General features: G+C 44.1%; 1 protein-coding gene across 2 annotated transcripts in view; it reads left to right on the top strand.

Annotated features, from left to right (window-relative positions):
* Positions 1 to 769: 769 nt before the first annotated feature.
* The window catches only part of FAM171B (family with sequence similarity 171 member B), a 30,308-nt gene continuing 4,898 nt past the window's right edge, over positions 770 to 26,179 (top strand). The window contains exons 1-7 of one of the 2 annotated variants that reach the window (XM_028747898.2): positions 774 to 1,134; positions 16,352 to 16,585; positions 17,477 to 17,569; positions 18,468 to 18,626; positions 23,621 to 23,791; positions 24,338 to 24,454; positions 25,696 to 25,819. In XM_028747898.2, the coding sequence (XP_028603731.1) occupies positions 927 to 1,134; positions 16,352 to 16,585; positions 17,477 to 17,569; positions 18,468 to 18,626; positions 23,621 to 23,791; positions 24,338 to 24,454; positions 25,696 to 25,819 (1,106 nt within the window). In that variant the 5' untranslated portion in view covers positions 774 to 926. Of the gene's footprint in view, positions 1,135 to 16,351; positions 16,586 to 17,476; positions 17,570 to 18,467; positions 18,627 to 23,620; positions 23,792 to 24,337; positions 24,455 to 25,695; positions 25,820 to 26,179 lie in introns of both variants that reach the window. The other variant, XM_028747907.2, reaches the window with a different exon arrangement.

Raw genomic sequence — 26,179 nt, 5'->3', positions numbered from 1 at the left:
CCTACCCCTGTAGCCCATGGAGGTCCTCAGCAAACACATTCACCTTGAAGGCGCCATGAGACGTGTCTGTTATGTGCAAAGGGAGGGGGATGTTCAAGAGATACACCAAACAGCATTTCCCAAACTTGGGTCTCCTGCTGTTTTGGAACTACAACTCCCATCATCCCAAACTGGCAAAGCCAGCAGTCATGGACAATGGGCGTTGTAGTCGCCCCCCCCCCAAAAAAACCACAACCACTCTGGAGACCCAAGTTTGGGAAACACCAGGAGCACCTTTGAGGCGCAAGCCCTGCTGCTAGGGGAAAGAAGACGCCAACCCCCGTCCAGTCACCGAGAAACCACACTTCAGCGAGGGCGGGCTGCCTCTAGGGCAGGCACCTCCAAACTCGGCCCTCCAGACGTTTTGGGACTACAACTCCCATCATCCCTAGCTAACAGGGCCAGTGGTCAGGGATGATGGGGAGTGTAGTCCCAAAACATCTGGAGGGCCGAGTTTGGGGACGCCTGCTCTAGGGAGAGCTCCAAAGCCCCTTGCTGCTGGGGAGGGAGGCAGGAACACGGCAGCAGAGCCCCTGGTTATGAAGAAGGCGGGCTCGGCGGTGCCCCTGTGGGTGGGGCGGGGAGAGAAGGGGACCCGTGCTTGTGTGGACTGGGCGCCTGCTCTCCAAAGTGAAGCCCAGGAGAGCGAGCGGGGAGGCGGGCTGAGGCGCCTCGTCGACGGCCGCCTCGCCTTCCTCCTCCTCGCCGTCACGTGGGCGTGAGGGGCGGGCGGGAGTGTGCGCGCGTGAGGGGGACTGGCGTAGAGCGGGAGACCCTGTGGCCGCGCGCGGCTTAGCTGCCGGCCCGGGCGTCCGCGCTCCTTCCCTTTCTGGCCGCCCTCCCTCGGCCCGCAATATGCCTCCGCTGCCCGCTGGCTGGTGGTCGCCATGCCGGGCATTCGCGGGAGCTCGCCGTCCTTCTCGCTCCGGGGGCTGGCTGCCGCGTCGGGGTTTCTGCTTCTGCTGCTGCTGTTTCTGAAGGGGCGCCCGGGCTCCGCAGCCTCCACCGGCGCCGCCGACCTCGCCAGGCGCCCTCCGAAGCAGCAGCCGCAGCGAGCCGCCCTGGCGGAGGCATCTTCCTCCGCCGCTGCTCCAGGTACGTCTCCCCGCACTCTGACCGCGCAACATGCGAGTATTTGCACCCAGAGGCTCCCGATTGGAAAAAAAACAACCTCCCCCACGTAACACCCACATTTTCCCTCGTATTGCGTCGCACCCCATTTCTTTCCCTCGCGTTGCACCTTTTCGTCCCCGGGTTGCAATGCATGCACACACTATCCCTTCTCTCCGCCCTTATGAGTGGACGGAAAGATCCATTCATTCCCTTTAACCTTCTGATCTGGATTGTTGTTATGATGATGATGATGATGATTTAGCAGCGTGCTGCTCTGCTCTCGCCTTATGCCGTTCATCCGTAGTAAGTAGCCCGCCTGGGGAACGTGCATTTGCCTCGTTAGCGTGGAGGGCTTGCGGTAGTAGATCTGCCCTCGCTAGCTTGCCACAGCATCACCCCTGTTCTAAGATCTGGGGAGGGAATGTCGCATCGGGTTGTTTTGTTTTGGATGGGGTTTGCCTGAACAGCGCGGTTTCAGTGGAGAGGCTGGCGAGTTGCTTGGAGAGGTTGCCCAATTTTATAGACGGCCTCCTTGCTTTCTCGCAGAGTTTACATGGCAAGCCCAGACCGGCTTCTTCTCATCCCCATACATCCATCTCTCTCTCTCTCTCTCTCTCTCTCTCTCTCCCTCTCCCTCTCCCTCTCCCTCTCTCCCCGCCCCCCACCCGACGTTTTTCACTTTTGCCACTATACCCGTCTCTTTTCTTCCATGCAGATGGATGAGTGCGATCAGGATGGTAAAATGTATTTACATCAACTGCAAATGCGACGTTCATTTTTTAAAAGGCTACATAGAAAGAACAGGACATCGTGTTCTCCCCAGGAACAGGAGGATGCAGTTTCAGTGGGATCAGGGATGAAACGAGGCTTTATTTCCCCCGGGTCGAAGACCCAGTTTGGCACACACCCCTCCCCCAGGATGGGAGCGTCAGTAGCTCCCCTTTGGAGGCTTCACCTGGGGCAAAACCCACGGCTCCCACCCCCTCCAATTACTGCACTGAGTGGGATGCATCTAATGCACAAGCCCTCTCCCCTCCCAATATTGCCTCATGCCTCTCTCCCCCACCCCCATAATGCAATCTGTTTCTTTATTCACACCATTAATTTCATCATATTGCCTTGTTTGTATGTGCCCCTTCCATGGGTTGCATCATCTCCTCCCCTTTCCTCTCTAAAGCTGCACCTATACACTGACACCAAAGCTCCCTTCTGCTTTCCTCACTTGGGTGGACTCCCTTATTTCTCTCTGGTCCTTTTGCCTCTGCTTCCCCTTTAAATCCCGCAGTCTCCCTTCCTCTTCCCAGAAGACTGGCCCTAGCCTAGACCATGCATGTGCTGCTTGTTATTTATGGATAGTGTTGCTGAGGAGGGGGTCTTGGCACTGTGTGTTTAATGAAGCAGCTTCCTTGCCTCTTGGGGATGTGAATTAGCCCTCCAGTTGCTGTTCCTTTCCCTCTATGGGGATTTAATAGCTGACCTGGAGCAGCTGCTGCTATGCTGTACTTTAAAGCTGATATTGAAAGCAGCTCCATTGGTGTATCGTGATGTGATATTCCTTCAACCATTCCCTTCTATCCGCAGAAAGGGAAATATTTTGTATTACTCACGGAAGACTCCTTTAAAAAAAGAGAGAGAGAGAGAGATGGAGAGATGCTGTTTAACTAGAAGGGAGATGAAAGTGTCTTGGGATTTCTTGCAGCTCAAAATGAGCTTTCTTACCTGAACATTGTATATTGAGGAAAATCAGTTGGAGTTTGAATTCACCATTTTATTTTATTTTTTGTTTTAATGGATCTTGTGCTCTTACTTGTCATGAGTTCAAATATATGTGCAGAGTATGACACATCCAACAAGGAAGTTGCACATCTGGTGATTTGTGATATATCATTGGTGATCTAATTTGCAAAAATGAAACACTGGCTGCTGATGTTTCTGTCTGCATTTTCTAATGCCAAATAATGGTATTTTTTTATTTTTCTAATCAGAATTCTTCTTCTCTCCCTTTCCCCTTGTTGGCTTTCTCTCCCTTGTTTTTTACTCTTTGGATACAGCAGTGTTGTTGTTGTTTTTAAGGGAAATAGGTCAAGATCCAAAAGGATGTGCTAGCTTAGTCTTTAGCTTGCAAGGTAATACTGTTTGTTAAGCTTAGCTCAGTCAATTTGTGCTGGCGCGAAATGGCTAGTGTACGTTAAAACGTCTTCGATGACTGGCAAAATCTATGAGCTCACTTGTTTTTCAGAATACTCTGCTGAGCAAGAAAATGTGTCATTTCCCTCCCCTCCTGGCAGTAGCGTATGCTGAAATGTGATGTTTCTGACTTGTTTCTCGAATCAGCCTTGCATTGCAAATGCTCCTGTACCTTAGCAATTGGTGATTAAAGCTTTGTTTGAGAAACCTTGTTTGTAACTAAGATGCCTGTAGATTTGTACTTCCTTCAGATGCTTGTTATTTAAGCCTTAAGTAGAGCCATAACTCCTCAGAGCAGGGATGTCCAACTGAGGGCCTACCATATTGTGTTGGACTCCAGCTCCCATCAGCCTTAGCCAGCATTTCCAGTGGGCAGGGATGGTGGGAGTTGTAGTCCAAGGACAATAGGAGGGCCATAGCTGCAGGTTCAACAAGATGCTTGTTACATAATGAAGCCGTGGCACTTTCTTAAGTGCTTAAGGAAGCTGGTATTCCTGTGAAACATATAATCATATGGCTAAACTATTACAGTTAAGATGCTTCAGCTCCAAAATGTTTCCCATTTTATTCTATGGAGAGTAAACAGAGCAGTTTAAGTTACATTGAGCTTGAGCAAAATTGTTGCTTTTAATGCTGTGGTGTTGTAAACCTCTTGAAAATGTGGCTAAAATAAGAGGAGGGGAGCAAACATGTTTACTCATTAGAGTCACATTTGGATGCCAAATACATGACCATGGACAACAAACAGTGGTTTTTAAAAGGTCTTTGTAGCAGTTGTGCTTTGGTTACACACCTCCTAAATTATATTATGACTTGTGGTTTTTTTCAATTTAAACATGTTAATTCCAGGCTCAGGATGGACAAAAGGATGCTCTTGAGATTATTTAAAATTACAGTAACAGAATCATATCATGGAATCACAGAATTGTAAAGTTGGAAGAGACCCTGAGGGTCATGCAGTCCAACCCCTGCAGTGCAGGAATTTCAGCTAGAATGCCTAAATGCAAGACTGAATGTTAGCCAAATGAAGAGAATAGAAAGGAGCACAAAACTGGACAGGGGGAGTCAACCGACACTAAGACATATGCAATATGAGGAACATATTGCTGAAAACATTAAGGTTGATAATTTATTTCAATGTATTGAAAATCAGACAAGCAGTTAGACCATTATGCAACAGATGGGTGAATGAATTAGGAAAATTGCAAGGAAACTAAATTAATTATTTGCATCTGTCTTCACTGTGGAAGATGTTAAATAGTTCTCAACCCAATTTTCTGAAGAAAGGCACAATAAAACAAAAGTGAAATAGAAATGACTAGATGAAATTCTGTTCATCAGTACATTAAAATTAGTAAATTATCAAGTGTAGATGGCGAACCCCTGAGCTTTTTGAAAGGATTCAAATGTGAAACTGTTGGCTCTTCTAGCAAAAAATTAGACAACTTGTTCTTGAAACCAGCTTCCTTATCAGAGGAGTGAAAGATCGCCAATATTATTACCAGCTTTTAATGAGGGATCTCTGGTGAATCCAAGAAATTACAGGTCTAGTAGCCTCACATCTGCCCCAAGTAAAATGGTGGAAAGATGTTTGAAGCTACAATGATTAAAAACATTGAAGAATAAGCCTTGCAGAGAATGAATGAACATGGCTTCTACAAAGGGAAGTTCTGCTCTGGCAGCCTTTTTGGAGTTACCGGAAAGCTTTTGTTAAAGCTTCTCATGAATATACTTAGCATTGCAAAAAGAGGGCAACTATTACAGATTGGTAACTGGTTGAATAACAGGAAACAGTTGGTGGGCAGTTTGCAAAACAGAGGAAGATAAGAAGTTGGATCCACTAAGGATCTGTATTGGTACTGGTATTATTTAATTTATTCATAAATGATATAGAGCAGGGGCCAGGAACCACTTTTTCTTCGGTGGGATGGATATAATGTCAGGTGGATCTGATCTGGTTGCACTTTAGAATTGTATCAAAAGTAGTTATGCCAATTAGGCTACTTGGGGAATAATTCCCCCTTGCCTAATAATTCCCACCTAGAATTTAACAAGACCGCACACTCTTGTGTCTCCACCCTAATTTTATTATTTTGGGTTATGCATTATGCATTGCATGATTTTATAAACGAAACACCAGACCTATTTCTGCCAGCAAGGAGCTCACATTCTAAAATAAGACAGGTGGGTGGGAAGGGAGAGACAAAGGCAGGAAGAGCTGAACGTGAGCAAATGGTGTTATACATACCTAACTTTAGTTACAGCTGATTTGAAACCAAAGGTTTCAAAACAAGGTGTGTTTTGAGAAGTGAAGAGTGAAAGGTAGCACTGCATGAATATTCAGGCAGATACTTTTAGCATAGAAGGCAATGAGGGAGGATGGTTGAAGCCCTATTAGCAAGCAAGATACCTTTAGGCAGCTGAGGATGGAAATGGGGGAGTGGAAGTAATAATAATAATAATAATAATAATAATAATAATAATAATAATAATAATAATAATTTTATTATTATTGAATAGGTATGTAACAGGAATAAAAACCAAGACTAGAGTGGGTAAGTTCATGATACGTAACCTTTAAAGGTAAGGGCATGGAGTCCATGCTGGAAGCCAAGCAACAAAATTTGAGGAAGGGGTGTCTTGTGGAGTCAGTGTAGGAAAACGTTGTCAGGGGAGTTTTTGATAGATGTGAGAAGGCTGTGATGGGAAGACCAAGGTAGAAGGTTGCAGTAGTCGAGGTAGGAGATTACTAGAGTATGGACTGAGACTTTAGCCAAGGGCAGAGGAATGGGAAAATTCTGAATTGATGTACAGGGAGAAGCAACATGAATTTGCAACAGATCTCTCTTTGCATTCAAAATGTGTCTTGCAGCCTGGAATTGGGGCAGGGAGTCTGTCTCCTGCAAAGTGAGAGCCCCCCCCCCCTTTGTGAGTTCTGTGTTAGGTGACTAATTCAGGGGTTTCTTGTTTTATGCTTGTCCACAAAGCTGTTACCAGGAAGAGAATCCTGGTTGCCAATAGCAATGGCATTTGTGAATTCCTGCCAAGAAGGTCCTCAGGGTTCTTTTAACCCATGTGGCAATGCAGCACGTAGGATCAGAAAAAAAGTGCTGCAGGGGCAATGGCAGTGCTATATCTGTGAATAATATTAATCTTGCATTTGTGGGCAGCTGTTCTTGCAAGGAGTTTAGAACATATGCCCATTTTATTCTCTTAATCCTGAGAGAGAAGGTCCAGTGCCGCACAACCCAGATCTCTGATCAAAAGTCTGACATTATCTACTACACCAGGGGTGGTTAACCTGTGGCCCTCCAGATGTTGTTGGGACTTGAATGCCCTATCACCCTTGATCATTGGCCACGCTGGCTGCCGCTGGTTGGAGTAGGAGTTCAATCACAGCTGGAGGACCACAGGTTCCTCACCCCTGTACCCCACCCCACACCCCTGTTCCTCCAGCCGTCCACAACTGAGGTGCTATGCTACGTTGATGGACCATGACTGAATCTGCCAGAACAAATGAGCAGCCATTATGTCTTCATTGTGTGGAAAATAAATGATTGTTGGGGGGGAGCCCTTGGCTTCTTGATTATTTATCTGAAGTCTTTATTTTCTGTTAAGATTTTTTTCTTAATCACTTTGTTTTTGTCACGACAGTATGCAGACCTTCTTGGCATTTAAAGCAGCCTTGAAATGTTGGGTTTATAATTGCTCTTGAATTATAGAGTCTGTTTCACGACGATTGTATGGAAGGAGTCGAGCCAACACATTATTATAGTTCTTTTGAGAAGCTCATTGGTTCCCTACCCTCTTCTTTATTCGCGCCTCTCTATATTTGTCTCCATTGATTATTCTCCTATGAAAAATTTAGTGAACAATGTTGAGAGAAAACACTGTTTCCACAAATCAGCCTGCTTTCATGTAAATATCAACTTTGGCCTTTAAATATTTTATTGGACATATATTATTTATTATAGTGGATGTAGCTTTTAAGTTCCATGGGCAGAGCCTGAATTAATTTGACAGTGGGTGTCTCATACATAACATTTGTGAAACGGAAAAGGGGGTGTTGGGAAATAGCATATCTTTTTAGAGATGTCCAGCTTTGTGCATGCCGTCGCCTGATTTGAATAGCACAATGTAAGGTGATGTTTGCTGCATAATATTCACAATCAATAAATGTCCAAATGCATTGGCAAAATCACACAAGCAGTTCTGATAGTAAGCTGAATCTGGAAGCTGGTCTGTAGCCTTATTTGTCTGCTGCGTCTTGTTTCCATGCTTTGTCACTGAAAGGGAAGGGGGGAAACTGGAAGAGCTTGTACTCCATTATATATTTCATACCTAATTGTTGCTGATCAGAGCTTCAGCTTCAGTTAACCTCCAGGGATACTTGTGGACACTGTGCCCCATATGGTGCTTCTTGCCTTATGGCAGCTGTTAGTAGGTCCTGGCCATACATTTGTTTTAGTATTACTGCACTCCTCCAACATTGACAGATAGCCAGTTTGCCACGAAAAATGTGGTAAGGGGTGCTGCCCTTTACTTTCTGGTATGTTTTGATTAGTATTGGAATGATTTTTCAGCCAAAACCTAGAATTTAAGGCATTAGCCTTGATGGGTTTTCTTTTTCTGGTGGTGGTGGGAGGAAGCAGTCTCCTCTATTTACTTGCTTGTAAATAGCCCATGGGACGCGGGTGGCGCTGTGGGTAAAAGCCTCAGCGCCTAGGGCTTGCCGATCAAAAGGGCGGCGGTTCGAATCCCCGCGGCAGGGTGCGCTCCTGTTGCTCGGTCCCAGCGCCTGCCCACCTAGCAGTTCGAAAGCACCCCCGGGTGCAAGTAGATAAATAGGGACCGCTTACTGGCGGGAAGGTAAACGGTGTTTCCGTGTGCTGTGCTGGCTCGCCAGATGCAGCTTTGTCACGCTGGCCACGTGACCCGGAAGTGTCTCCGGACAGCGCTGGCCCCCGGCCTCTTAAGTGAGATGGGCGCACAACCCCAGAGTCTGTCAAGACTGGCCCGTACGGGCAGGGGTACCTTTACCTTTAAATAGTCCATAGCCTTCACTGGAAAGTTTTATTGACAAAAATTATGTTTCTCTCCCTATTCCATCCCTCCAGCATTCATATATGAAGCTGTCTTAAACTGAGTCTGACCTTTGGTCCCCTGTAACTCAGTACTTCCAACTTTGACTGGCAGCACAGATCAGGCCTCCGTCGCTGAAATCTTTAAACTGGAAGTGCCAGGATTAAAGCTGAGACTCTTGTGCGCTGCAGAGCATGTGCTCTGCCACTGAGCTATGCCTTCCCCCTTCTAAGAGAATATTCCTTCCACCATATTGCTCACAGATGTGTGCAAGAAAGCCCCGTCAGCTGCTTCTGCTAGAAAAGCATTAAGCATATACATGCACACACATGCACACACATACAGTGCATTTTCTGTTCCCAAAGAAGACTGAGACACTGAGCTTTCCTTACACTGTGATGCATTTGATGCTTAGTTCGGCCAGCCTTGCATTTAAGCACTCGCCTGGTGGGCACAGGTGATAAGTATTTGCATGCAGCCAGGTGCATGGTGGAGGGGGGATGGCGTGCTCTGCCTGCCTTCTGTGCACATCAAAGAAACGTAGTGGGCTGCCAGAGGAAGTACCTGCCCCCACCCCCACCAGAGGAATGGAATAGGCAACTAGAAAAATGATGGAAACCCCAGCAGGTTGTTAATTTTCAGGGGATGGGATTTTGTGGTTTTATTTGCAAGGCTGATTTCTGCCCCAAAACGTAATACAGTAGGAATGCAAAGGTAGTTTTTAATATGGTAAGGAGGAGAGATAAGAACTTGCTGACTGAATTATGGGAATTGGGATGTATGAAGGGGGTGGGGTGGGGGGAAGTCAGGGAACAAGGTTAAGAAAGTAAGGATCTGAAATTATACATGTTTTTGTCTTTGTCTCTTTTGTGTGTGTGATGTCTTTATAAAATGTGAAAATCCAATAAAAATTTATAAAAAAAAAAAGCAAAGGTAGTTTTGGTGATGGGTTCCTTTTATTTTGTTGATCATAAAGTCATTAAGCACTGCTGCATTTTTCAGCTATGACAGTGATATTCATCTTGCATGCCTGGTGCAGGTTCGTCACCCCTGCAAAAGGTCAGCTGTGGTCCTTTGGGGGACTGCTGTCTAGTTTTTAATGTACCATCTCCAACTTGCTAGTTGCTGAGAATTTTGCAAAGGGTGCTGGAGTAGGTTGAACTGTGAGCTGATCCAGCAAAGTAATTCTTTTGTTCTCACCCAAGAATGCCAATGCAGGATCACTTAGCACAGGTTATTTATGCCTTTCCTATTACCAAATGAGTTCTTGAGTATGCACATTTTCTTTGTAACTTACTACACAGTAGGGGACCACACAGTTCCAGAAACCTGTGCTTGTGTAGCACATTTTACTTATTGTTAAGGGTTGTTGCTTCTGGGTTGTGAAGGAATGTTTGTTTTATTTCTACTGTAGGCTTTTTCTTCTGTGCTAACCATTAGAGCTTGTGATAATGCCGTTTTAGAAAATAGAGAAACTCATTGGCTTTTTAGGTCATTAAAATGAAGTCAGGAGATAAAAAGCTCCTTTATGTGGCCATGATTGAGTGTTGAATGTGTCCTGGGTATATATCAAGATGTTCAATACCATTTTTGTGTTAGTGCAGCATTCATGGTACGCACACATATATATTCAGGGTAATTCTTAAACTTTGGAAGGCTTCCAAACTGTTTCATTTCTCCTGAATAAATTACTGCAGCGTATATTATGAAAACTCATTAGCTGTTTTAATGGTTGAGAAAAAAACCCTTCAGAATGGCCAGTGGGTCAGTTTAACCCTTGTCTTACCACAGTCCTGGCAAAACAATACTTAACAACTAGAGTCGGGTTTGTTCCTTGGTTGTGTTCTCCCTCTACCCTTGCTATATAGTTGGACAAAGCACAGATAGTTAGGCAAAGCAGGAATAGGGAACCTCTGGCCTTGCAGATGTTGGTGGACTCCAGTTCCCATCAACCCCAGCCAACATGGCCAATGGGAGTATGATTGGAGCTGTCATCCAACAGTATGTGGAGGGCCACTGCAAATTTGGAAGTGGTGGTGCTACAAAATTTTGCCATTCATAACAAACTGCCAATTCCTTATCTTTAAAAACCCCAAAAGGTTTGGGACCAAGGTACTCAAAGGATTAGCTCCTTCTGTGTGATCCTCCCCAACCAATAAGATCACCCAGAAGGCCTTTTTGTCCTGAGATGCAGTTGGCCATGAAGAGACAAAAGAGTCTCCATGGCAGTTCCCCGGTTGTAGAACAGTTCCCCCTTGGGCGATTGCAGTAGAGCATGAGACTCTTAATCTCAGGGTTGTGGATTCAAGCCCTGCTTTGGGTGAAAGATTCTTGCATTGCAAGGGGTTGATCTAGATGATCCTCGTGGTCCCCTCCAACTCTACAGTTCTATGATTTGTTTGGTGACTTCACTTCAATGTCCTTTGAAAAACATGTTTATGCTGGCAGGCATTATTTTTAACTTTTGATCAGAAATGTTTTTTACCTCCCCCCCGCCCCCGTTCATTTGTTAATATTTTAATTAACATTCATTCTTAATTCGTTATTGATTGGCCTCTATAATTAATGAATGTTAGCTGCCTTGTGTGCTTTTGCTAAAATGGAAAGGCTGAATAAAAGATCTTTCCATAAATAAATAAAGCATTTGCTTTGGAGATAAAGGACAATTGAAAATTATTCTCTCCTGTATATAGTATTAAAACAGTTTATGAGACACACTGGTTTTTATTATTATTATTATTAAACAGAATTTTAATAACAATCAGCTAAACCTCTTACGTGGTTTATGTAAAGCATTCATTTAAAAATATATATTCTTCTACCTTCTACCCCCTTTGACCAAAAAGAAATTACTTTTAAAAGGACACCATTTACTGTTTTTCTATTTACATCATACTGCTAGTATTGTATACTTTGCATATGCCTTCTGCTGGGGAGAGGAGGGGAAATCATTTTCTGTTTGCTTTGCAATAGAAGTTTACTCCAGCTGCTTCAGACAAAGGATTGGTTGAGTCTGTGATGCATGGAGATTCAGGTGTCCAGTACTACTTCAGAGAGAGGGAACCTGTGGCCCTGCAAATGAGGATGGATTCCCCTCAGCCCCAGCCAGCTTTGGCCCTGGTCAGGGATGATGAGAGTTGCAAGTCCAGCAACATCTGGAGAGCCTCAGGTTAGCCACCTCTGCCCTGCAAGCCACACAGGTCCCTGTGCTGATTCCTAGCATTCCATATGGCAGACTTCTGGTCCTAATTAGCATAATTAGCAGGAGAAGCAAAACAGCCCCAAACAGAGATAGCTACACTGGACAATATGGTACTGGTCTGCAGATGTAACATTTGAACTTGCATTTCTAACGACATAACGAAAGCATTTTTTGAGTGGCACCAAACTGGTGATAGCTTCACCGGTAAGCAGTCTCGGTAGGGACTTTGTGACACATTTGTATAACACCTAGCTTACATTCTGCTCAATAAGCACTGAACAGTAGCAGTAATTAAGTGAATATGTACCAGCTGTCTCCCATCGTTTGTGTTTTCACTAATTGTGGTGAGGCTTGATTCCCTCCCCCCCCCCCCCCCGCCGTAGAATAAGAATATGAGAATGCTCTAAATGCTGAATTAAATAATTTGATGCAAGGGTATGCTAAATATAGCCTTTGGGGTGTATTTGACTGAAGAAAGCTCTCAAGATTTTTCCGATGTGTGTTGGCTTGTGACCTGCATTTTTCATGGGGAGGAACAAGTTTTGACAAACCTGTCTTCTCCTCTTGATTTAAAATAGCTTGTGTGCATTATAAAGTTCAAATCCAAGATTTGCAAATCACATTCAAATGAATGTAGGATCAGTTCAGAACTTCCTTCTCCTGAAATGTATATTGTAACGATGTCATACAAAAAGGCTGTGTATCAAAGTAAAGCACACTTATATGCAACTGGCAAATTAACAAACAAAAGCAACCTTAACACATTGCCCTTCTACCAATTAATAGATAATTTTATCTTAGTCCTGTGACTTGTCAAGTAAACTCGTTTGTTCTATTGAGAGACAGAGGATCATAGAGTTGGAAGGGGCCCAGGAGGGTCATCTGGTTCAACCCCCTCCAAAGCAGGAATCTCAATTAAAGCATCCATGACAGATTTAAGCATCTAGCCACTGCTTAAAAACCTCCAAGGGAGGAGAATCCACAGCATAAAGTTACCACATCAGCTTGTACACTACAAAATCTCATAATTAATAAACATCAGTATATTTGTTAAATATAGTAACTATATCTGCTGGGCCTTCTACCACTCCTCTATCCCACAGTTACTTACCAGAAATAGACTGGAAAGAGAAGCTGCTGAATTGCAACTTATTACCAAACTTAAAACCATGGAGAGACCTGGTCTGAACAAAGACATTGGATTCTTATCTCATTATACATGACAAAGCCATTTTTCACCTTCTCACCCCTTGCTTTTTCCTGTAAGACCTATTGCAGTCGTTAAGAGTCGTCAACAGGCTCATCACAGCTATCTGCCAATCACCCATTCCCACCACCCTTCTGAGTAATACCCCTCCCCACCTTCTCACTATATAGAAGGATCTGGCAACTTCTGTTTCAGTGTATCTGAAGAAGTGTGCATGCACACGAAAGCTCATACCAAGAACTAACTTAGTTGGTTTTTAAGGTGCTACTGGAAGGAATTTTTTTTTTGTTTTGACTATGGCAGACCAACACGGCTACCTATCTGTTACTTACCAGGGTTATTGGTAAGTTAAAGGTAGAAAGGATATAAGTGATATTAAATGGTGGGAATGTGGTTTCAGGAAAACCACTGGAGTGGAAGCACCCCCCCCCAAAAAAAAACCCCAAACATGTTGTGTGTTCGCTCCGTATAGAGTATAAATTCCCTTCTTGTTGGCCTTACAATAACACTATCCATGCTGGGTTTACAGGGCCTGATTATCTTCGGAATAACTGATTTCTTCTTTATAGGTCAGTGCACTTTTCGTATCCCTAATAAGGCTGATCAGGAAATAGCATGTTCTACAAAAGCAAGACTGAGACGTGGAAAATGATGGTTGTTCAGTCAGCTAAGACCAAACAAATCACCCAGTGTGGGGGCTCACAGCTGCTTCGCTTGTGAGATGGAAATGCATGTTGGAGGCAGCCTTCGGGAAATAAATCGTAAGCGTATGCCTGGCATTTTCAAAATAGGGGAGATTTTTTTAAAGGAAGAAAAGATCACCACACTGATTTTATGTCAAATCTTTCATGCAGAGAAGGGGGAGGTAAGATAAAAAGCCAAATCAAACATTACACACATCCTAGGGACAAGCAGTTTCAGGTATAGAGGTTTGGAGTGGAGAAGGGGTGAGAGGAGATGGAAAGCGACAAATGGGGAAAGACTGATGCACCCCTCTTCACCTCTCTGCCCTCTATTTATCCCCCCCAAATTGCCCTTCCTGAAGCCATTTTTCTGTAGAAGAAGTAGCTGTTGGGTTAATAAATGCACTTATGTGTAATGTATAACGTGGCACAAAATATATCCAGTAAAAATTAACAGGGAAATCATCCATTGTTGGTGTTGCTGCTGTTCATCACTTTGCTAGCAGTGATTATAATGAATGCTTGTTAGACAGTATTGCATATACGGTTTACTTGATGAGTTAACATCCAAGAAAAAGGTACAGAGTGAGCCGTTTTACTCTGTTTCTAATTGAGTCTGTCAAAGGATTATTGGCAGGCTGTAAACAAACAAACAAGCAAACAAAACAACTTTTAAACTGCTTTTAAAATTGCTTTACTCCATTGTTCTTCCCCCCACCCCCTTCCCTTTTCTGCTTTCGCAAACGTGCACTTTGGTGATTAAAGCAGTCTCGGAAGCAGAGACGGCACACTCACAACAAATGTTTTCACTCCTACACAACTGGTTTATTCAACCAGTCGTGAATAAAAAGAAAACTCACTAATACCATCCCCTCTTGGAATATATTGGTACAATAACTGTTTTCACTTCTCACTAAGATAGTGTTTTAGATCTTGAACAAACAAACCATAAATTTCCAAAGACACAAGTGAAAAATGGGTCCAGGACAGGGAAACAGCTTTAAATAAATACATACATACATACATACATACATACATACATACATACATACATACCGGGCTCAGGGCTGCTAACACTGAATATAAATACAGTAAAAACAAAAACAAAACAAAAACAGTTGATTAAAATACAAGTTAGAATACAGTTTAAAATGCACCGAAACCAGAGCAGCACACAAAAAAGCCGTTTACCTTCCCGCCAGAGCGGTACCTATTTATCTACTTTCACTGGTGTGCTTTCAAACTGTTAGGTTGGCACGAGCTGGGACCGAGCACGGGAGCTTACCCCGTCACGGGGATTCAAACCGCCGACCTTCTGATCGACAAGCGCTAGGCTCAGTGGTTTAGACCACAGCGCCACCCACGTCCCTAATATAAGCCACCTTATATAGCAATAAAAACTATTCAGTCCAGAGACTATCAAACAATCACAGATTCTAGTATCTAGGAGATGCCATTCTGTATCTCACAGGATAATCCACAGAATGATATTGCACTCCTCTTTTTTGCCCTCTTGTTACTAAAGCATGGTAGTTGCTTTAGTTTTCAAGTTATGAATATACAATGGTACCTCGGGTTAAGTGCTTAATTAGTTCCGGAGGTCCGTTCTTAACCTGAAACTGTTATTAACCTGAAGCACCACTTTAGCTAATGGGGCCTCCTGCTGCCGTCGCGCCACCGGAGCACGATTTCTGTTCTCATCCTGAAGCAAAGTTCTTAACCTGAAGCACTATTTCTGGGTTAGTGGAGTCTGTAACCTGAAGCGTATGTAACCCGAGGTACCACAGTATATGGTTCTTGGCATGCAGAGAGCATGGGTATTTCCTTTCTGTCTTGTAGGGAAATGCTATTTTGCCCACTTCCTACTAGCCCATATTTATAGAATGGTTAGGATTGCTCCTATATAAGTAGGTGCAGGATTTCAGCATTAGACATTGCAGCAAATGGCACCTCCAGGATGCAAGCGTGTCCAGTGGGAAGAGTGTGGAGGGGGAATAAGGAGGGGTCCCTGTAGCTGCTATTTCTAAACAAATCTAGGTAGGAGAACCTATCCCATAGCAAATGAATGCTCAGGACCTTAGTGCTCTTTTGGTGGAAATAACCAAGCAAAAGGCTCACCTCTAAGCAGATAGCACTCTACAGAGCATTACGCCTATATGATCAATGGTTTTAGATTAAGATCCTAAATTGTATAAAGGCTCTATTTGGACTCAAACCAGCATGTTTTCATTGTTACAGCAACCAGTGAGACTGTATGCTTCTTCAGGAAATGTTTGAGCTTTGAAATGGGAGACTTGATTAAATTTAGTCCACCTTGCTTGGTGGTGTATTAGATACTCGCCCTTCCCCTCCACTATGCACCTCTTGCAATGTGCAGCATAGCTGGATGCACTGTGCATGTGCAATGGCCCAGTTCATATCTTCTCCTTTTTCTTCCTTTTTTGAAAGTTGTATGAACTGGTCCTGTGTATATGGTGATATGTTCAAAACCAGTGCATGACTTACTGGAGGTATGTGGTGAAATGCAAGTTTATTTGTAGCAATAGAGTCCACAACCCAGGAACGTATGATCTGTGCTTTCTTCTCGGTCTGCTCCTGACCTGTTTTAAGCAGATGTGTGCACTTATTCCAAATCAAGTTACCGTACCATTGCATGAACTACATTAGTGTATTTCCTCAAGAATTCAGATTTAAAGTCTCCAGCTCTTTTATCTTAGTTGGACCATTTTCTTCTGGAGTGAAAAAAAGCATTCTTTTGAACTAGGAAAGCCCATCCCTACCAAGCTTTCAAAGGATATATAACGTTGATGATTGTCTTTCTCCTTTTGTCTTATTTAGGGTCTATGTTTACACTGAAAGTGCAAGTCAATGACATCATCAGCCATCAATATTTAAGCCAAGCGATTGTGGAAGTGTTTGTCAACTACACAAAAACAAATTCGACGCTGACTGGAAATAATGGAGCAGTATTGATACAAGTTCCCTATCAACTAGGTCTAAGTTTAACTATTGCATCTTATAAAGATGGTTATATGTTAACACCTTTGCCTTGGAAGACTGGAAGAATGCCAAGTGAGTAAGCCCCTTTTAAAATCCTATTATTAAACTGAAGGCACTTGAACTTTCTTCCTGCTTTTTGGTAATCCATCTCATTTTCATCAAATGAATGTGACTTAATGAAGTCACACAAAAGTATGTTGTGCTGAATGCAACTGCAAAGGTAAATGCCGCCGTCTTGAAAGAGTTATAAAATATATATCAAATGCTTCCATGAAAATATTGTAATTAATGCAGGTCTGCCCCAAATATTGAATACAGATTATCTTGAAGGAGGCTGAACAGTTTGTGAAACTAGAGCATATTGTCTCAAACGATAATCATGTGTTTTCCTGATGAGTTGGGAATGGCACAATTCTTACCCTGTGCTATAGGTCATGGAATTATAGAGTTGGAAGGGACCCCAAGGGTCATCTAGTCCAACCCCATGCAATGCAGGAATCTCAACGAAAGCATCCTTTTTTAATGCCTCTTCTGTTTTGTTATATTATTTTCCCTCCAAAATACCAAAGCAGAAAGGCTAAAACAAATTCCCAACATAAACTAATGCATAAAAATAACAGCTTGTGCGTAGGCATATAGTTTTGAAGCTGATGACTTTAAACTAATCAGATTGCCTCATTATATTCTTAGTGGAGAAACTGCTTAGTTTAAACTCTAGTTTTGTTTAAAGTAAGGGTCATAAACCCAGTTTGCACATAGCAAGAAACTCTTGCAAATTTACAGCAAGAAACAAAGGCTTTTGATTTCCTTGTTTCCATGTGAAATACCAGTCCTCTTTTGCATCCTTCACTGTGGTGTCCTAAATTTTACCACTCCGCAGAACTGTAAGTCTTTTTTCTAGGTTTCTTTTCCAGTACATAAACCTTTGTAGTAATATATTCCTATTATTTTGTCTTCCCACAGTATATTCATCAGTCACACTCTCACTGTTCCCCCAAAGCCAGGCAAATATATGGTTGTTTGATGATACAGTTTTAATTACTGGGAAACTCTCTGGTAAGTAACAGCAGTACTAAAGATTTATCTAAGTTTTATGGAAAGGTAAAAAAAACACATGTTAAACTGAAAGTACAGCAAGTTGCAGGGACGCGGGTGGCGCTGTGGGTTAAACCACAGAGCCTAGGATTTGCCGATCAGAAGGTCGGCGGTTTAAATCCCTGCGACGGGGTGAGCTCCCATTGTTCGGTCCCTCCTCCTGCCAACCTAGCAGTTCAAAAGCACATCAAAGTGCAAGTAGATAAATAGGTACCGCTCCGGTAAACGGCGTTTCCGTGCGCTGCTCTGGTTCGCCAGAAGCAGCTTAGTCATGCTGGCCACATGACCCGGAAGCTGGACATCGGCTCCCTCGGCCAATAAAGCGAGATGAGCGCCACAACCCCAGAGTCGTCCACTACTGGACCTAATGGTCAGGGGTCCCTTTACCTTTACCCTTACAGCAAGATGCAAAGGAAAAGGGAGGATTGGGACTGTCTGACTTGAAACTGTACTTTGCAGCCAGTTACCTAGTTTGGATGAATAAGTGGCTGACCTTGAGAAATAAAAGAAATTTGGAATTAGAAGGTCACAATTTATGGTTTGGCTAGCATGAGTATCTGTGGTATGACAAGGTTATAGTTAGGGAATTTAAAAATCATTTTGTTAGACATACTGTATTGTGAGTCTGGAATAGATAGAAGCCTAGGTTCTATACAAAGATACTCCTATGGATCTCAACACCCAAATGTAGCATATTATCTGAATGTACATATAAGATGCACATTGATAAGAGGTACAAGTGGTTCATGCTTGAACATTAATTTTTGAATGCCAGTTAAAAGTTTTGCCAATCAGAAGTGTTAACTGTTTGAAAGAAGCACTGTGAAATTGCTGGCTTTGAATTCTCCCTCTTTTTCAGATGCCAAATCTCAACCAAGTGTTCAGTTTCCAAAATATTTAATAAAACTTCCTATGAACCACCATATCACAAATGTTACAGCCTACCTTACAGTGCCACAGCAGTTTTTGAAAGTGGACCATTTTCTTTATACAACTGGAATTCTTTTAAATAAGTCAGGTATGTGAGATTTTCCACTATCTTTTGAAGATACACAGCAGGGATCTGAAGACTATCCCTTTAAAACATTAGCTGTATAGGTGTTAGACTCACAGGTTAGGACTTGAAATGTAATATTGTAGCTGAATACGCCTTGGAAGTGTAAAGAGTCTCTGATTTTTCTCAAAACACCTTGTTAATTGTGTGATCCAACTCGCAAGAACGTTCCCTGAATCACCCTGATTCATCTTGCAATTTGGGGTATGTTCAGAGCCAGCACGCACCCCTACATTTGTTGCTGGCAGAGATTTGTCATCCCCAGCTTGTTGCAAGAGAGGAGGGAAGTTTTTTGTCTCCACCTTCTTTGATTGGCCAATAAATTTTAAAATCTCCAGTTACATTGGCAACAGTGCCATTGTACAAATTCTTACCAACTCAAGATCCCCACATTATTTACAGAAAGAAAAATGTCAATGTAGAATACTGTATTCTAAACAACAACAACAATAAACTTTTATTTATATCCCGCCCTCCCCAGCTGAAGTTGGGCTCAGGGAGGCTAACATCAAATATATAACATTAGTATAAAAATCAAAAAATAATTAAATTACCTCCTAAAAACAGGTCAAAATCAAATTAAAGTCTAATTAGATGGCTTTCCACAGGGTTAGGGTTGGGAACACTAAATGCTCATCGGCCCAACTGTTTACGCTGATCTTATATGGGCCTGTGAGAATGCTGGGAGGCCTCTTTCATATTAGTTCTTATACAAAAAGAAGAGTCGGGCTGAGCCCTGACCAAAGGCCTGGCGGAACTCCATCATGCAGACCCTGCGGAAAGATGTCAAATCCCGCAAGGCCCTGATCTCTTGTGGCAGAGCGTTCCACCAGGCCGGGGCCGAAGCCGAAAAGGCCCTGGCCGAGGCCAGCCCGGGATCTCCAAGGTGTTATTATTTGTAGACCGTAAGGTCCTCCGTGGGGTGTAACAGGAGAGGCGGTCCCGTAGGTATGAGAGTCCTAGTTTTGTTCCTTGTACACTGGAGCGCTCTCACCAAAGTTTCAGTGTATTCTCCCTTGTTTTGTTTTGAATTAAGTCTCTGTGCCACAGTGTGTGGCTTGTATTCCAGCCCAGTGCTAAGTGTAAGGTTCCGTCAGCCCAAGCTCTTTCCTTGCACAACAGAACCTACAAGGCTTCCCCTAAATCTGTTCTGGATGTTGCTTCCAACCCTTCAGAGCAGATATGGAGATACCTCTGGGGGCATGCCCCCCCCCAGGGGGGATGGAATTCCCCTTGCACTAGTGGGAATCCTTCTCCTAGCCCAATGTACCCCCCCCAAAAAAAAATATGATACCATTATTGAGCTGTATAATGAATGACAATCAATGATGTTTAAAATAAACAAACAATAAATGGCTGCCTAGTTTTTTTTCATTTCTGCCACTGATCACTCCTCTTTCAAAGGGTATTTGAACACACCGAGACACACAGGGATTAATAATGTATGCCTACACCTTTTGCAGCTGACGAATCAGCAAATAAAGCAGCTTTCATTTTTTCCCCTTGATCCTCCTGAAATCTCTCTGATGTGTTTCTCTTTAAATTATTTATGGGGTCCTGCAAAAAAAACAACACCCAGCTTTTATCCTAGGGGCAGGTGGAAGTTAATTGATACATGATATTTGACAGTTTTCTGGCGACCCACATCTAACAGTGTGCACGTTTTGAGAAGGATTCGGATACTTAATTCTGTTCTTGAGCCTTTCTTTCTCTCTCTCTCTCTCTGCAAGCTGTGCCAAGATGAGTCATTTGTGCACAGGTCTGTTAAGTTTGTAGAAATGGAGAGTGACAAATGTGACAATGTGTAATATTACACCATGCATCTGGGTGGTTTTCACAACATTTTGACTGGGCATAGAAATTAGAATTCTTATGGTTAAATGCAGAAGACTTGGAGATATATATTAAGCTAATGAATATTTTAGTTGATACAGTTAATATTTTAAGATGTCCTAAGTATTCAGATGCTGCAGGGAAACGTGCATATTAATTAATTGCTGTTTTTCTTTCTTTCTTTTACATGATACTGTTCAGATTCAGTTTTCCCCTGCATATTTATAAGTAGATCCCATGTTTATAAACTGAATGTCAGAAAGCTTAGATTAGGAAAAGGGTTGGTTAATGCTCAGCCTCTCAGATTAGTGTGTGTTTGTTCTGAGCTAACCGAGTTACATTGATTCATCCATTCCACGGTTGCTGTTGTTTGCCAAAGTGGAAAAGCACTTTACTATCCACACATCTTCGAAATTCATTTTGAACTGATCTTTTGTAGGCCCCTGAGTATCAGGCTTAGTGGATTTACTTATGAATTTTGTTTGACCTGCTACCGATTGTACACTTACCCTACTCTATGTGCTCAAATACAAAAACCATAGTACAGATACCATACTGCATTTTGTACAGGGATGGTGACAATTCTGCCACCTGCAAAATAGATTTTTCGTCTCAGATCTTTGTTTGCAATCCTGAAGCTCAGTTGCCCATCAAAAGTGTAGGAAACATTTGGCCCTCCAGATGTTGCGGAACTTCAACTCCTATTATGCCTGGCCACTGGCTATATTTACTGGACTGATGGGAGTTGTAGTTCAGCAACATGAGCTAGATCAGGCTTCCTCAAACTCTGCTCTCCAGATGTTTGGAGACTACAATTCCCATCATCCCTGACCGCTGGTCCTGCTAGCTAGGGATCATGGGGGTTGTAGGCCAAAAACATCTGGAGGGCCGAGTTTGAGGAAGCCTGAGCAGATGAACCAATAATCTGGAAGTTTAATAAGTGCTGGTCCATACTATTTAAGTGCTGTCATACTATTAAATAATTAAGATTAAATATAGCAGCTTATTTTGATGCCTTTTATCACCATCTAGTGGTTTATTTCTGTACTGCCTCCACTACTAATGGCTATTGAAATTGAGCGTGTGTAGAGACATATTTTCCTAATTATTTTTTTATTACTGTGGTGGTGATGGGTCTAGCTCCATTCTGTATCAGTAGTCAGATCATCAAAAAGTATAATGGAGACGAGGGAAATGTTTGCTTCTGCAAACTTGTCTGGTTGCTGGGTGGAATACTGATTTGCTCCTTTTGAAAAGATTTTGAGATTTTGGAGATGGCTAGAATGTTCACTGAAATATTATTCCCAATAAATTATTGTGAAATGGTATTTTTTAGAGCAGTGTTTCCCAACCTTTTTTGGGCAAAGGCACACTTGTTTCATGAAAAAAATCTCGAGGCACACCACCATTAGAAAATGTTAAAAAATTTAACTCTGTGCCTATATTGACTATATAAAAAGTACAGTGGTGCCTCGCAAGACGAAATTAATTCGTTCCGCAAGTCTCTTCGTCTTGCGAGTTTTTCGTCTTGCGATGCACGGTTTCCCATTGGAATGCATTGAAAATCAATTAATGCGTTCCTAGGGAAACCGCCTTCAGACCAGGTCCGGGGACAGTCTGTCCCCCGACCTCTTCTGAAGGCTGGGGGGGGGGGGACAAGGGCTTTTCTTCCCACTGCCAGCCTTCAGAAGGCTGTTCTGAAGGCTGGCGGTGGGAAGAAAAGCCCTTCTTCCCACCTCCCGCCCCGCAAGCTCCGGGGACAGGAGGGCTTTGCTGCCGACCGCCAGCATTTTAAAAGCCCCTGCTGTCCCGGGGCGATTTTAAAATGCTGGCGGGCGGGAGCGAAGTCTCCGCTGCCCCGAGGAGATTTTAAAATGCTGGGGGTCGGCAGCGAACGCTTCGCTCCCGCCCGCCAGCATTTTAAGATCGCCCGGGGCAGCGGAGAAGTCTCCGCTGTCCCGGGAAGGCAGGCGGGGGGAGCAAAGACTTTTGCCCCCGCCTGCCTTCAGAAGAGGTCCAGGACCTCGTTCCGATGCCCGGCGGCGGGGTGCGAGGTTCCCGCCCCACCGCCCGGCATCGGGGCATCGTTCCGATGCCGGGCGGCGGGGGGAGAGGTTCCCGCCCCACCGCCCGGCATCGGGGCATCATTCCGATGCCTGGCGGCGGGGGGAGAGGTTCCTGCCCCACCGCCCGGCATCGGGGCATCGTTCCGATGCCCGGCGGCGGGGTGCGAGGTTCCCGCCCCACCGCCCCGCTTCGGAGCAGCGTTCCGAAGCGGGGCGGCTGGGGCAGGTGTTCCCGCCCCCCCGCCCCGCTTCGGAGCAGCGTTCCGAAGCGGGGCGGCTGGGGCAGGTGTTCCCGCCCCCCGCCCCGCTTCGGAGCAGCGTTCCGAAGCGGGGCGGCTGGGGCAGGTGTTCCCGCCCCCCCGCCCCGCTTCGGAGCAGCGTTCCGAAGCGGGGCGGCTGGGGCAGGTGTTCCCGCCCCCCTGCCCCGCTTCGGAGCACCGGGAGAAGCGATCTCCCCGCAGCCCCTTGCTTCAAAAGAGGTCCGGGGGCAGCGCGAAGCGCTTCCCGCTGTCCCCGGACCTCTTTTGAAGCAAGGGGCGGTGGGGAGAAGCGATCTCGGGCGCCGCGGCGCGCAGGCGCACTGCTCGCTCCTCTTTCCGCGCAGGCGCCTTCTCTCGCTCTTTCGCCTCCTTTTCTTTCTCTCTCGATGGTCCGCCTACAAAGGAGCGAGGGAGGCGTCCGCCATGTTTGGATTTGCATCCAGCAGGAGATGCCGCCGCCGCCCCGCCTCTCCCGCCTCCCTCCCACGGCACACCAGGCAAGGTCTCACGGCACACTAGTGTGCCGCGGAACACCGGTTGGGAAACACTGTTTTAGAGGACCAATATATGTTATATTGCATTGGAAATGCATTAATATCCATCTTTCTCCGTTTTAATAATAAAAAGCAGACAGTTTAAACAGCTGTACATATATGTAGAATAAGCCTTTGGTTTGCATATAGGAAATTCCATAAATGTTATGACTACATACCTTTTGTGGTTCCAGATGACTAATTTGGAACACCCACCCACCCACACTGAAAATAAAATAAAATCATCTCCTTGTTTATATGTTTAGGTTTCAAAAGTATTGAATTAACTCCCCTTGCTGCAATATGTGTAAACCTGTTTTCGGCTGGGAAAGAACTGAACGTAGATGGTCCCATTCAGATAACATTGCCTCTCCTACCTACTAGTGCTGTCAAAGCAGGAGATCCTATCCCAGCATGGACCTTTGACATGAAAACTGGTGAGTGTGTTCTCTGTTCTGCATTAGCACAGGGCTGAAGCTGTGTAGCTTTAGGATTTTCACTTAGTCAAAGACAAAGAGCACCACATGGTCATTGGGCCTTGCCAGAAGCTAACAAGTAGGCTGCCATCACACCCCCTTCAACCTCAGGTGGGTGTCCCTTCCAGGGATCCAAATACTTAAAAGCAGGAAGCAGAGTTAACAATTTTGTTTTGTTTTTTTAATTAAGTATGTCTTTAAGAGTACCTGAAAAATGCAAATTGGCATAACTCATAGTACATGCTGTTTCTCCACTCTGACATCTTGTTTGTTTACATGGAGATCTTTGATGTGTACTTGGAACTTTTGAACAGGAAAGGTCTTAGCTGTTTTAGTGTTTGAAGTCAGCTCCACATGAATGATAGGAGCTGGAGTCCGGCAATACAAGAGGGCCACAGATTCCCCATTCATGCAGCTGGAAACATCACGGGCACACCTGACCTCTAGAGTTTTGGACAGGGCTTATTGTGCTTTGATTTAAAGGCATCTTACCCTTCTTTCTCCCAGGTGCCTGGGTGAATCGCGGGTTGGGCATGGTGAAGGATGCACAGGATCATCTTGTATGGACATACAGTGCTCCGAGTCTTGGTTACTGGATAGCAGCTCCACTGCCTGGAACCAGAGGTATCCCATGGAAATGTGAAATCATTGAATGGAACTTAGCTGTTGTAGTTTGCAGGAGAATAATTATGTGCAAGTTGGCGGTCAGAACACGGGATAGTGAAGAATGCCCCCCTCCCAACTTTAATAGGAATTATAGGCTTTGTTCCCTGGTCTAGTGGAAATATAAGTACGATTCACAGGTTACTTGGTTGTAGGGCATCTCTGTGTAGTAATGATCGACTTTTTAGCCCTGCCCTCAAACCTTGCACCTTTGTCATCCAGTAACTGTGTGGTTGTGTGAGAAGAAAGGCCAGCATGCAAGCTCCTCCCTGCAAATGGGCCTCATGCAATATAGTGCCGTATCCACACTGCATCCCCTACTTGGGAGCATGAGCTTGCCCACTGGGGTTTTCTTCTCACACAACCATGTATAACGTGATTACTGAAATAGATTTAGAGGCAAGGCTAAAACAAGGCCTCATATTGAAGCCATACACACAAACTGTCGGAGCCTCCGCTACGACTGAGCTACTCCTCCGGTCGAGTCCTTCGAAATCGCCTCCAATGATGATTAATGACCTGAGCCTTTGATAAGGCTCCAGGCATGTTCCCTCATTACGCAGAGTATCCAGCAGCAGGGAAGGAGCTGAGAAATATGAGCTACATTGCAAAGAGTTTTATTTCTAACTACGCAGACAGAAAAGAAATAAACATGCTCTCTCTGTGAGAGCAGAGAGACAACTGAAAAACAAAGGAACAGGAAGCAGTAACATCACATCCGTCTCCTGTCTTCCGTGAGACTTCCAACAGCCTGGAATCTCTGGAATGCAAAACAGAGTCTTGTGACTCCAAGCACTGCACAGTGGCAAGACACAGAAACCAACACAAACAATATGCAAACAGGGCTATATTATTTAAGGCATGAAAAATACTCATAAGAAAAAAGGCATCCCAGCCCAGCATTTCCAGTGTCTTGACTGAGGCAGGATTCCCATCAATATTGTTTGAATGTGTGTGTATATATGTATATATAGGCACTGCTTAATGCCAAAACATGGATCTAAACTGTGGACATCATCTCTGCCCATGTGAGCCACCCCTGTGTTCACGAGGACTGGAAAAATCAGGAGCACATCCAGTGACACAGTGTTAAGGAAAAACAGTGTAAACAAATGATGGGAAGACACCATATATTGTTGGATCCAGTTTTGCACAAGAAATCACCTTCTTTTTCTCTCCCTTTTTAATGGTTATAAATTTAGACTCCATCATTGCCTCGGTCACTAAGGATATAACTGCATACCACACAGTGTTCCTTACAGCCATATTGGGAGGCACCATCGTCATTATCATTGGGTTCTTTGCAGTTCTCCTTTGCTACTGCAGGTAAGTAACAAGATTATAGTGATGTGCAATTATGACACAATGTATTCATGTGTTTCATCCTTTGTCGATTGGAGTCTTGGAATGATGGTTCAGTCTTGTTTTGAAAATATATTTGAGGTATGGCCTCTGCAGTCCTCTGTTCAGTCACTCTGAGAACAGCCTGCTGGACTAGATAGGACATTGGCCTGATCCAGCTATTTTTATGTTCTTACGTTCATGCAGTCATATGTGTAGAAGATTCTAGCTCTAGGACTCTGTACTACTCTTCCCTGTTTTCTAAGCAACATTTATAAATAGAATAAAGGTATGCAGATAAGCTATAAGGGTGTGTAATTCTTGTGTCATTAGACACAAAATGGA

Source organism: Podarcis muralis, chromosome 1 (assembly GCF_964188315.1).
Source record: "Podarcis muralis chromosome 1, rPodMur119.hap1.1, whole genome shotgun sequence".
NCBI lineage: Eukaryota > Metazoa > Chordata > Lepidosauria > Squamata > Lacertidae > Podarcis > Podarcis muralis.
The sequence above is the reverse complement of the archived record's forward strand: the minus strand, read 5'-3'. Positions and strand labels throughout refer to the sequence as shown.